General features: G+C 33.3%; 1 protein-coding gene across 2 annotated transcripts in view; it reads right to left on the bottom strand.

Moving 5' to 3' along the window:
• The window catches only part of UBXN7 (UBX domain protein 7), a 43,677-nt gene that overhangs the window by 7,211 nt on the left and 23,218 nt on the right, over window positions 1-13,248 (bottom strand). Inside the window, exons 6-11 of one of the 2 annotated variants that reach the window (XM_023526359.1) lie at window positions 8,728-8,874; window positions 7,324-7,414; window positions 6,533-6,660; window positions 6,124-6,201; window positions 212-605; window positions 11-90 (exon numbers count right to left, since the gene is read on the bottom strand). In XM_023526359.1, the coding sequence (XP_023382127.1) occupies window positions 11-90; window positions 212-605; window positions 6,124-6,201; window positions 6,533-6,660; window positions 7,324-7,414; window positions 8,728-8,874 (918 nt within the window). The remainder of the gene's footprint in view (window positions 1-10; window positions 91-211; window positions 606-6,123; window positions 6,202-6,532; window positions 6,661-7,323; window positions 7,415-8,727; window positions 8,875-13,248) is intronic. The other variant, XM_011385922.2, reaches the window with a different exon arrangement.

The raw sequence follows: 13,248 nt of genomic DNA, 5'->3' as shown, positions 1-13,248 counted from the left end.
ATAAACTTACTAGCAGTTTAGCTTGCTCTGGAAGAGTGATCTGTTCCCTTTTTCCATCTGGATATCGCAACATCAGTTGTGCTTTTGGTCCTAAGGTTAAGGGAATAAAAAAGGTACAGAAGCTTAAGATAGAAGACTAATTTAAACAAATAAATATATCCTTTCAGTAACATTCAAGCTTCAAGTAAAGCAAATCTAGAATGTAACTCACCATTTACATCTATGCCCTCCACTATTCCGTCTGATTTTTCAGGTGACATCTCCAATATTTCTGAATCTACTGCTGGCAATCCTTGGTGGTTTGTGGTTGTTCCTGCCTCAGTTCTGGCTGGGGGCTCAGTCAGCGGCCTTCTATTCTCCTCTTTTCTATGCCCCAAATCTTTGTGGGGAGACTTTCTGGACTTGGCAAGATTCTCTATCTCCTCTTCTTCATCAGAGCCACAAACGGATATGAATTCCTCACTGCCGGAAAAAAGTTCAGATTCAGATTCTTCATCTGAACGGCTATCCTGTTTTGTTTGTGATGAATCAAAATGTGTCTCTTGCAAGGAGGCTCTGATGGCAGCTTCTAGCTGGCTGTCTTCACTTGCATCTATAAGGCTCTCCTGCAAAATGCAGTCATAAAACATGGGTGGAAAGAAAAAGAAAACAGTTAAACCAAAAAATAGATAGTCAAGTCAAACGGGGCATAAGAAATATAACAGTCAGCTTGCCATTATTATTTTTCACTGAATGTATCTCTTCTACTAAATTTTTAGTTATTTATGGGCAACAACTTTGTCTTACATAGCCAAGTTGGAATGGATAGTTTAGAAACAAAAATAAAAACTGTCATACCACCTGCCACAATGATGTTGCAGGCATAGGCGAGTTTTTTTTTAACGTCAAAATGAATAAAATTAAGAAACCAGTTTATTCCCTGACCAGAAAAAGAATTAAGATTTTAAATATAACACAAAACATTAGTCTTTAAAATGACTACACGCAGAGAAACATGTCTACATTGCTCACCGCTGTATTTTTCAACAAGCAGTTTTGCCACACAAGATATCAATAAATAACTCAGTAATTATCATTTTGCAAAAAATCTATATCTCTAACATTCTAACATTCAAAACAAAACAAAATACCACACAATAAATAGGAGAAAACAACAACTATATTTTTCCAAGCTTAATTGCAGTAAGATTTTCATTGTGATCATGAGAAATGCAAATTTTAATAGTTTCCTCTTGGTAAAGTTCTAATGTCACAGATTTCACTAAACTTAGTCATAAAATATGGGTTGTTTGCCAAAGCAATCTTGAGAAAGAAGCTGAAGGTGTCAATTGATTTCAAACTGTATTACAAAGCTATAGTAATTAAGACAGTATGGTACTGGCATAAACACAGACACCTAGAGCAATGAACAGAATAGAGAGCCCAGAAATAAACCAACACTTATATGGTCAATTAATTTACAACAAAAGAGGCAACAATATAAAATGGGGAAAAGACAGTCTCTTTAATAAATGATGGTAGGAAAACCAGACAGATGCATGCAAGAAAATGAAACTAGACCACCTGCTTACACCATATAAAAAAATAAACTCATAATGTATTAAAGACTTAAATGAAAGCCCTGATATACTTGATAAAGGTTACTATCCGAAATACATAAAAATCTCATAAAACAACACCCAAAAAACAAACAATCCAATTAAAAAATGGACAGAGGAGCTGAGTATACATTTCTCTCAAGAGGAATATAGATGCTCAACAGACATATGAAAAGATGTTCAACATCACTAATCATCAGGGAATAGCAAATTAAAACCATGAGATATCACCTCACATTGGTCAGAATGGCTATCATAAATAAATCAAGAAATAATACGTACTGGCGAGGATGTGGAGAAAAGCAAACCCGTGTACACTGTTGGTGGGATTATAAATTAGTGCAGCCACTATGGAACACAGTATGGAGATACCACAAAAAATTGAAAATAGAGCTGCCATATGACTCCGCAATTCCACTTCTGGGTGTTTATCCAAAGAAAATGAAAACACTAATTCAAAAAGATATATGTACCCCTATGTTCACTGCAGCATGTTTACAATAGCAAAGATATGGAAGCAACCTAGGTGTCCACTGATAGATGAATGGATAAAAAAGATGTGGTATATATACACAATGGAAATTACTCAGCCATAAAAAGAATGAAATTTTGGCATATGCGACAACATGGATGGACATAGAGGGTACTGTGCTAAGTGAAATAAGAAAAAGACAAATATTGTATGATTTCATTATATGAATCTAAAAAATAAATAAAACGAAACAAAAACACACACACAGATATAGGAAATAAACTAATGGTTGCCAGTTGCCAGAGAAGAGTGGGATGGGGTATGGGCAAAAGAGAGAGAGAAGATTAAGAAGTAAAAACTTCCAGTTATAAAAGAAATCACAGGTACTTAATGTACAGCATAGGGAATAATTGATAATATCATAATAACTATGTATGGTTAAAGATAGTAGACTTATTGTGGTGATCATTTCATAAGGTACACAAATGTTGAATCACTATATTATACATCCGACAGTAATATTTTATGTCAATTATAACTTAAAAGTTAAAATATAATGAATGAAACAACAAATTCTGAGATTTGCTTCAAAATAATGCGAACAGGATGGGATATACAAATAAAACAAGACTGGCCACTGGTTAATAATGATTGAATTCATTTATGGATACATAGAAGTTCAACAAATTCCTTCTACTTTTGAATATCCTTAAAAATTTCCACAATAAAAAGATTAAAAATGTATGAGTTGCTAACGACAACGAAATAAACTAAAGGAACTTCATTTTGGCTTTCACTAACTGCCAACCATATAGCAAAAAATAAAACATTTCAAAAAAAGTTAAGGCTAATTTATCACCCAAAAAAATAAAGTAAATGTGCCCATGTGACCTGCATGCAATAGCTTAGGTAGACTGTGGGTTTACAACAATATTATATAGCACAAAGCTTGATTTTAGAGATTGTTATCATGGCAGACAATGCTGACTTCCTAGCCAATAGCCATTCTCCTCTAATTCCTTGCTTACGAAATCCTAATCATGTCTATAAAAGAAAACAGTAAGCTGAAAAAAAATAAAACAAAACTGTGGTATGGAGCTAAAGCAGCATGTACAGAGAAATTATAGAACTAAATGCCTATTATTAGAAAAAAGGTCTCAAATTAATCACTAAGTTTCCATTTTAAATTTAAAAAGTACCCACCTAGAAAAATAAAATAAAATTAAAGCCAACTACAGAGAAAGAAAGAGAGAAAGGACAGAAATCAATCAGTGACCTAAAAAAGAGAAGAATAATCAATGAAACCAAAAGCTGGTTCTTTTAAACCAATAAAACTGATAAGCCTCTAGACAGATTGTCAGGAAAACAGAAGCCACAAATTACCAGTAACAGGATTGAGAGGGGATATCACTACATACACTACACTCATTAAAGGAATAACAAGAAATTATAATGAACAAATTTATGTCAATAAATTAATCCCCTCAGGTAAAATGGACAAATCTCTAGAAAGACACAACCTATTAAAGCTCATTACATGAGAAATAGATACCCGAGAAGTCCTATGTCTATTAATAAATTGAATTTGTAGTTTAAAACTTCCCACAAAGAAAACTTCTAAGCCCAGGTGGCTTCACTGGTGATGTCATCAAATATATTGAGAGAAATAGTATCATTCTACACTTTCTTCCAGAAAACAGAAGAGGAAACACTTTCCAATTCATTGTGAGGCCAGCATTAACCTCACACCAAAACCAGACAAAAATATTTTTAAATATTACAAGGAAAACAAAACAAACACACAAAAAAACTACAAACAATATCTCTTATGAGCACGGACACAAAAATTCTTGACAAAATTTTAGTAAATCAAACCCAAAAATATATTAAAAAGTAATGCATCAAAACCCAAATGGGTTTTAGCCCAAGAATAAAAGGTTGGTTTAACATTAAAAAAAAAAAAAAAATCAACAGAATTCACTGAAAAAGAAAACTACATGATCATCTCAATAGATGTTAAAAATCATATGATAAAATTGCATCATGATAAAAACTTAGCAAGCTAGGAATAAAAGGGAACTTCTTCAACCTGATAAAGTATATCTATAAGAATCATAGTTAGCATCAAATTTAATGGTGAAAGACAATACTTTCACTCCAACATCAGAAACAAGGATGTCTAATACATCTCACTACTTCTACTTAACTTTGTACTAGAGGTTCTAGTTAAGAAAGAAAAAAAAAAAAGGAAAGGAAGTAAAATAAGTCTATTTGCTGACAACATGATCACCTACATACAAAGTTCAAAGTTATCTACTAAAAAGGCTACTAGAACTAATAAGTGAGCTTAGCAAGGTTGCAGACTACAAGGTTAATGTATAAATACTACCAGACACTCCTGAGAGAAATTAAAGATTTAAATAAGTGAGGATATACATGTCAGGTTCATGGATCTGCAGACTCAATATTGTTAGGATGTTAATTCTGTCCAAATTGATCCATAGAGACAATGCATTCCAATCAAAGTGCTAGTAGTTTTCTTTTGCAAAACGTGACAAGCTGATTCTAAAAGTTACATGAAAATGCAAAGGAGCTCAAATAACATAAACTACAAAGCTGAAGGACTTGCCCAGATTTCAAGACTTATTATAAAGCTATAGTTATCATTAAGACAGTGAAATACTGGTGTAAAGAAAGATATATCACTCACTGGAAAGAACAGAGTCCATAAACTCACACATAAATGATCAATTTTTAACAAAGGTACAAAGGCAATTCAATGGAAAAAGGATAATCTTTTCAACAAAAGGTGCTAGAACAAGTGTATAGCCCTATGCAAACAAACAAAAAACTCCAACTTGGTCCTACCTTAACACTATATATAAAAATTAATTCAAAGTGGACCATAACTTAAGAGCTAAACTATAAAAAAAAAAAAACCATGGGATTAAATCTTGGGTTAGGCTAAGAGTTCCTAGATAAGACACAAAAAGCACAAAATATGAGAGCTGATAAACTGGATTTTGTTAAAATTTTTAATTTGCTCTTCAAAAGACACTCTTATGAAATAAATAAACAAGCAACAGACTCGGAGAAAATATCTATAAACCATATATCCAACAAAGGACTTTTATCTAGAATATAAAAAAAACCCCTACAATTCAGTAAGATGACATACAACCCAATAAAAAATAAGCCAGAGATCTGAATAGATACTTCATCAAAACACACAGCAAAAAAGGACATCAAAATATGGTCATATCAAAAGTCATCACATTTTAAAAGTGTTCAGTTTACTGGTCAATAATTATACTTCAATAAAGCTATGAAGTTTTTAAAAATAAACTTAAAGCTAATTTATCACACAGAAAAAAGCAAATGGATGTGCCCATATGACATGTAATGGCTTGGATCGACTACAGATAATAACACTGTGCACCATGCAGGTTGATTTTAAAGAATGACACTATGATGGACACTGTCAGTTTCCTATCTGACATCCAGTCTTCTCTGCTTTCTCATTAAGGGAACCTCAATTGTTTGTATAAGAAATGTGTCCAGCTAAAATCTGTGGCTGTTTACCTTTGTAACAGAGGTGCCACCCCATTACTCCTTGTCCATGCTTAGATATGATACCTAGGAGTACAGCATCTAACTATGACCATGAAGACAAAAGCAAATACTAAGGATGAAGAGAGTGAAAAAGAGGAGGAGCCTGGTTCCTTGATTCCCAGCCTTTGGCAAGCACCCATAGCCCTTCCTTAAATGGACACTTAATTCTAGGTGAAAATTTAAAGAACTGTTTCATCACTGTATAAAATAAACTGCTAAAATTATATCCTCATTGTCAATCAAACCCAAACAGTGCCTATGTCTAATGTGAAATTCCGATATCTTTGAAGGTCTCTTACTTGCAACTAATCTTGATAACAATTATTAAATAGATTTGCCTAATAAAAGCATATTATAAAAATTAAGTATAGAAATAATCTTTAGGCGAACCAAAGAGCCAGGCTTTAAAGCTATATAACCAGTAATAATGCCCAACTATACCATGAAAGTAGTTCTAGCAAAAATACCATGTTCACTGCTCCTTAGACCTGGATACCAAAAGTCCTGGCAGTGCTGCCCCTGAAAGAAGTGGATTTCTCTGTCATTGGACTTGTCAGATCAGTTCTCCTGCTCATTGCTACATATACCATTGTTTACTTCTAAATCCAAGTATTAGGTCACATGCCTGTACCCCAGCTGCAAGGAACATAAATCTTACGATTTCACTGAGAACACAGAACCCATATGAGGGAAACTATCAAAATGTAAGAACAGCATTTAAGATATTATGCAGCCACAAATTATAACTATCCACTACTTACATTATTATCTTTACCATCTTAACCTCATTTACACAAGACATCTATAAACAATTACACTTAATTGCCTATCACCACTTAGTTATACTTACTGAACGGGCACATTTTTTGGGAGGACTGCTAGAAAGTCCATCTAGTTGCCCATGTTCACCGAGGAATCCTGTCACTTGGTCCAAGAAAGAAGATACATCTAACTGGTGCCACTCTACTAGCTTCTGACCTAAAAATTAAAAAACCAGGACATATAAATATAGTGAAATCAACACACCTTCTGAACATGCCCATTAAGTATTTCTTTCAGCATATACATAATTAAAATTTGCTGGAAACACATATCCTCACTCCTCACCAGCTTAAGTTGCATAATGTTTTTCAAAACCTAGAGGATACCTTAATTATAACCAACTTAAAAGACTCCCAACCATCAAAATAGGGCAACTAATTTATTTACTGATATCACTTATTGCCATTTAGGAAGAAGAGAATCAAACAAAGCAATATCTATATGGAACGCAATCCATTTGAATAAAATCATCTCTACTCTCTGCCTTTGGTGGGATTAAAACCGGTGCCTAAATATTTTAATATTTTAATAGAAAATCTAAAGGGATCCCTTACAATATGACAAGATAAGTTTTTTTTTAAAAGAACATGACTGCGCAAAAATAAAATACTGCCATCTTCCCAAATTGTCAGAAACAGACTCCCTAAATACACATTTCAATAGATGTTTTAATAATTCTATAAAGCATGAACAAGAACTCTTTACCCAAATTATCACAAACAATTCTGAAACTGGATCCAGTCAAATATTAAAGATCAATTATTAGGTAACTGAAAGATAAGTCATAGGTCAAAGGCTGTAAGCTGATATAAATCTCACCTGTCCGTGGATCCAAGATGGAAACATAGGGGAAATCCCCTAGCTTATAAAACTGTATGTATCTCTGACCTTCCTCACTGTCATGATAAACCTGTTAAATCATTGACATAAAAAAAAGTCAGCCTCTGAAAAAAAGTACCAAGTATATCCTTGTTACATACCGACAGCAATTAATTCTCCAAATATACCTTTGGTATATGTTAGGATCCCGCTGATACATCAAAGAGAAAAATGTCATCTGGTGTGAACTCTCTCAACTTCCTAACCTAAGTCCCTCTAGAAACTTATATATCGATCCACTTTTCCTTCCTTCCCAGTTCAGAAGAGGTATTACTCTTCCTGTTCAAGTTACTGCTCTTCCTGCTCAAGGTATCTGTCCACCTATGTCATTCCTGACTCTCGATCATATACATCTTAATAAATTACAATATATTGATAATAAGCTCAAATGCAGCTTATTATCTGAATATATTGTAATTTATTAAGTCCCTAGCATAGTGCTAGGCAAAGAGATGCTCAGTCAATAGTTGCTGAATAAAAGGTTACCATTCAGAAAAATTAATATTGAATTTAGGGAACTGCGAAACATGAACAAGCAATTAATAACAGTAATACATATGTTACAGTGGGAAAAAAATTAAGTTCATTCAGATATTTTTTTCTACAATTTTTCATAAAATAAAAAATTGGAGCAAGATCATCTAACCTTAGCTTGATAATTTATATAAAAAGAAACTAGACCTAGCAAGACTAAACGACAAGCCTATGGACATACAGTTAAGAGTATCAAGCTCAAGCTAAAATCCAAGTCTTAATCATGTTTTTCTATTACTCCAAGATCTTCTACATGCAAACTGTCAATTAAAGTAGCCACTACAATATATGCTATTGAAGTACTTAAAATGTGGCTAGTCTGAACTGAGCTGTACTGTAAGTATAAAATATACACACTGGATCTTGAAGACTTAACACGCACACACACACAATCAAAACAGTATTTTAATATATTAGATATTTTGATTTTAAAATATATTAAAATTAATTTCACCTGTTTGACCTTTATAAATGTGGTTACTAGAAAAATTTTAATTACATATGTGGCTCACATTATATCCCTACTGAACAGTACAGGTGTACATCTTATCGAGATATTTAAGCTCTTTGACATATAAATATTATGTGCTTACATAGCTTGGTTCTTTTTTTCCCTCCTTCCCCCGGAGTTCTTCACTGCTGCCCTAATTTTCACTTGTCCATGCTATTTCAGCCATTATGAGTGGTTTTACTTTTTCGTGTCATAATTTAACTCAGTTATTTTTTCCAGCTTATAACTGAGTTCCTCCATTTCAACATCCCATACCACAAAACTAAAGCACTATTAAAATTTTGATAAACTCTTCTCACCTGCCAGAAAATAAAATGTTCCCGGATAATATTCTTCACAGCTTCATTGCTCCATACATCACGGTTGAGGCACTGGCATGCAAAGTCTTGTACATTTTGAATGTTTATCATCAGCCACTTATTCTGCATCTGGCCACACTCTTTGGCCTGTAAGAGTAAAGTTACACAACATTTGTTAGAAATAATTTCTACACGGTAACTGATATGTTTCAGAAATCAGAAGCTATCATCTTTTCATTTAAATACTACTAGGTTTTTTTCTCAAGTATGACATCTAGAGTTTTTGGTATCTATACATTATTTACAGTAATTTGTACATGTGTATGTTGCTTGCAAGCATTTTCAAATTAAATGAACTGTTAATGTTATGATGGCTGAATTTTTATTGTACATTTAAATATCTTTACCTGAAAAAGATTTCAAACTTAAGGTTGACAGGTCACATAATTCAGTTGTACTATCTCTTCCAATCCCTATCCGCAAATACTATCTCCTTTTTAGTATATGTAAACAGTTGTGTGTGTATATTACTTTGTTTTTGTATTTCATTTAATTTTTTATACACATTCCAAAAATCATATTCCTCTGTTATCAGGCATGTGCTATTTTATAGAATCACCCTAAACATTGCTGTAAAGCTGCTAAGGTTTTATCTGTTAGAAGTGGATCTCAAAAAATGAGATTATAAGATCAAAGAATGTTTTAGAATGATCTTCAAAAGACTCCCAATTTATAGCACAAATATCAATCATGAGTCTGTATTTTCTGCCTAACGTTCCTCTTCATCATTAAAACCTAAAAATGTTGAATATAAAAAGAATGGCAGAAAAGCAAATGGGCAAATGCTTCTTTAACCACTGCAAAGAAACAATGAAATAAAAGCTAAGGTTTTGAATAATACTGTCTTAGAACAATATTCTTTTCCAAATCAGTTTGACATAAGAAAATCTTAAGAATCAATTAACTCAGGTTAATAACAACTAAGAACATACATCATTTTGGAGTTACTGAAAAAATATGACTATCTTCTGTTTTAAGAAAGTTTACACAGAACCTGTAATCCTATTTTTTGGTATGAATCCCCCAGAGAAAATCATTTTCTAATATTCGGTGTTGATTCCCAAGTGCAAACCCAAGTTCTAAAAGGAAGTATCCTTGTAGTGAGTCAGAAAGCTGTATTTAACTGGTCAAAGGCTTATTTTAAAGTATACAAATATAAAATTACTCCTAGGAAGTAATACTGTTCCACTTACTTCCCACCTACAGCATGCACAAGGAGTTAATAAATGGGTGATAAATGAGCAATTATATTACCTTAACTGAAGAAAAAGTATTTGAGAAGAAAAAAATTCACACGCATCTTAGAGACAGACTGGAAAGTATTTATCCCTGTAACAGGGTAAATTTACATAAGTCTGCCTACAACACTGACGAGGAAAAAAATGTGTAACACCGAATGAAAATAATAAAAGTCCAGAGTTTTAAAATAATAGTCATTTGCTTTTGTTTTTAATCATTCATTTATTCACATTCATACTTTCATTAATTCAGATTCATTCATTCAACAAATACTTATTGAGTACCTACCATGTTTCAGGTACAGGTACAAACGCTAGAGTTACAGCAGTTACCAAAACACAAAAATCCCTGCCTTCATGGAGCATACATTGGGGAGAAACCTTATACGACCAAAAGAAACTGAAGGTGCTGTTAAATTACTGCTAGAAGGAAAGACCCAAAAGACACAAAAGATACAAAGCAGTGACATCTGGAGGGAATAAGATACTCTCACATAATCTCACTAAGTATACTAATTATGAGTCTAGGACTAGAAATGAGAGTGGGCCATGGAATAAACGATGAACCTTCCCTCTTGGAATCTGTTAGGTTGTTCTGAATTAACATTCAAAAGCCACCATAAGGAGACCCAAGGACAAGTGTGGCTATACCAAATAAAGAGATATGTGATACAGATTATCTGTCACGAGGGGGAAACAATGGGAGACTAACATCTATGTAAGATCAGTAACTTACATAAAAGAAAAAGTATGTTTCAGTAATAAAAATACATGCATAAAGACAAGAAGAAAATATATTAAAATATGTATAGTACTTTTTAATGAAAATTAAAATTTTATTATCTTTCCTTACTAGTTTTCAGATTTTTCTATTTGTCAAATTTGAATAAAACTAAATACAAACTACATATAAAGTTTATTTAGGAAAACGTTAACATATTTTGTTATTAAATTGGTTCTTTACATTTTTAGCTAAAATAGTTTTACTTGCGTTTATAGCAAGCACTTTTGAAATTAACAAAGTACTCTTAATAATTAAGACTAGGTGTATGTGTAATTAAATGACAACAAATAAATATGCATTTCTTATGAAAATAAGGAATACAAAAATTGTTCTGATTCTTTCTGTACAATATTTTCCAGATTATACCAATCATTTAACAAAGATTTAATAAGGGCCAATTATGTGCCAGAAACTCTTCTAGGCACTAAATACACACGAAATAAAACAAGGTTTCTGTGTTCATGGAATTTACAGGTTAAACGTGCCCTTGCCCAAGTCAGATCATTCATCCTAAGTGCCTTGCCCACTAAGCTTCAGCTGTATTGGTTCTCTTAGCTGTTCCAGAAATGTGCCTAGCTCCTTCCCACGAGTACCTTGATACATACCAACTAACTATCTGCTCTGCCTCTGGATGTTCCTATGGTTAACATTCCCTCATTTATTCAGGTTTCCATTCAAATCTCATTCTCATCCTTTCAGAATCTTCCCTGATCTTCCTATCTGAAGTAGTCCTCTCTCCTCACAATTACAAATATATGTGAAATCCTTGCTTTCAATTTGCCTATGAGAACACATGCACCTTAGTGGCCCCAAACAAACAATAAGCTGCCCTCTCTCCCCTTCCCTTATTCTATTTTATTCTTTCTCCCAGTACCTACTGTAATCTGAAATTATACTCCCCATCCCTCTACATATACATAAAATATATACACACTAAATATGTTTACATATATATGTATATAATTTTTTATTTGTGTATAGTCTGTTTCTCCCTCTTGAATAAAACTCTTTGATCGTAAGAACTTTGTATAATTTGTTTACCACTACCTCCCTGTGGCAGGAACTGCTCATAGGCACCAAATACCCATCTCCAATTTTTAGCTAAGTACCTGGACTTCCTAGTGTCCCCTTGCAGCTAGGTGTGGCCATATTGTCAAGTTCCAGTTAATGGGATGTGAGCAGAAGTGATGTGTACAATTTCTAGGGCCTTTAGAGGAAAAAGGTGTACCCTTCTCAGCCCCCTCCCTCCTTCATGCTGGCTAGGAAGCAAACACGAGGATAATCATGTTGACAAAGACAAGCAAAATCTAGGAAACAGAAGAAACTAGAAAAAACTGCAATTCTAGTAACTTCATAAGTAGAGGAGAACCATCCTAATGGCCTGGACTTGTGTCTTGTTTAAGCCACTGTTTGTTTTCCTTCTGGTCTCTCTAACATGCAGTAAAATCTTTATCCCGACAAACATAATCCCTATCACCTAGAACAAGGCCTTGAAATAGGAGGCCTCAGTAAACATTCATTGAATGAGCAAATAAATTAATCAGTCTCTCATTTGTTTAGCATGAGCCAGAATCTTTGAATATGTCTACCTCTAGTTACTTATGGCTCAGATCTACATCTAATATTGCGCCCAAACCTATGGGCCCTGCCTGAACAAAGAATGTCCCTATAATTTTTAATATTAATCTCTCTAAGCTTCGATGACTTAATTTTGCATATTCAATTTATATAAAACTAATGGATATATCATTAGTTATCATGAAATGCCTACTTTTTCTGGGAATGTTCATGTCATTTAAAGACCCTCAGTGAAAACATGATAGATCATTGCAAACAACACAGATCATGAACTATGAAGAAAAAAAGGTGATATAACTTAACAAAATGAATCAAACTTCAGATGACAGTATCAAAAAAGTTCACATTTTCCCTCAATAAATAAGCAGGAGAGTAACTGCTTATGAGCTCAAAGTGACTACATTAAATCAAGTTCAGAGTTATTTCATCAAGCCCTAGAGCAACTCAAAAGCTAATGAAAATGGAAAATATGTCAAAACAAGCTCATATCATTTTTGTCTTTCATACTGCTGCTATTCTCTTTCAGTGGCTGTATTATCATGAGGACAGTAGAAAGGACAGGCAGACAAGCTGCTTGGAACACTGAAAAGGATATGCAGCTGCCATGTTTTAAGATCACCAGGGAATGATGAAGAAAACTGAGAAATCTAACCTGATATCTTTGAGCTGATGGATGAACAGTAAAGACTCTCTCAACTCTAGACTTATTTACATGACAAAAAGAAACCTTCCTTTGGCCAAAGCATTTAGATTTTCTGTTACATATAGCCAAATAGTTTCAGGTTTTGCAATTCAGAAAATTGAAACTAAAGAACAAGTTTCTAAAGAACAAGAAACTAAAGAAAATGAAGATCCTAAATT

Source organism: Pteropus vampyrus, unplaced genomic scaffold, assembly GCF_000151845.1.
Source record: "Pteropus vampyrus isolate Shadow unplaced genomic scaffold, Pvam_2.0 Scaffold826, whole genome shotgun sequence".
Lineage (NCBI taxonomy): Eukaryota > Metazoa > Chordata > Mammalia > Chiroptera > Pteropodidae > Pteropus > Pteropus vampyrus.
This window is presented reverse-complemented; position numbering and strand designations above follow the sequence as displayed.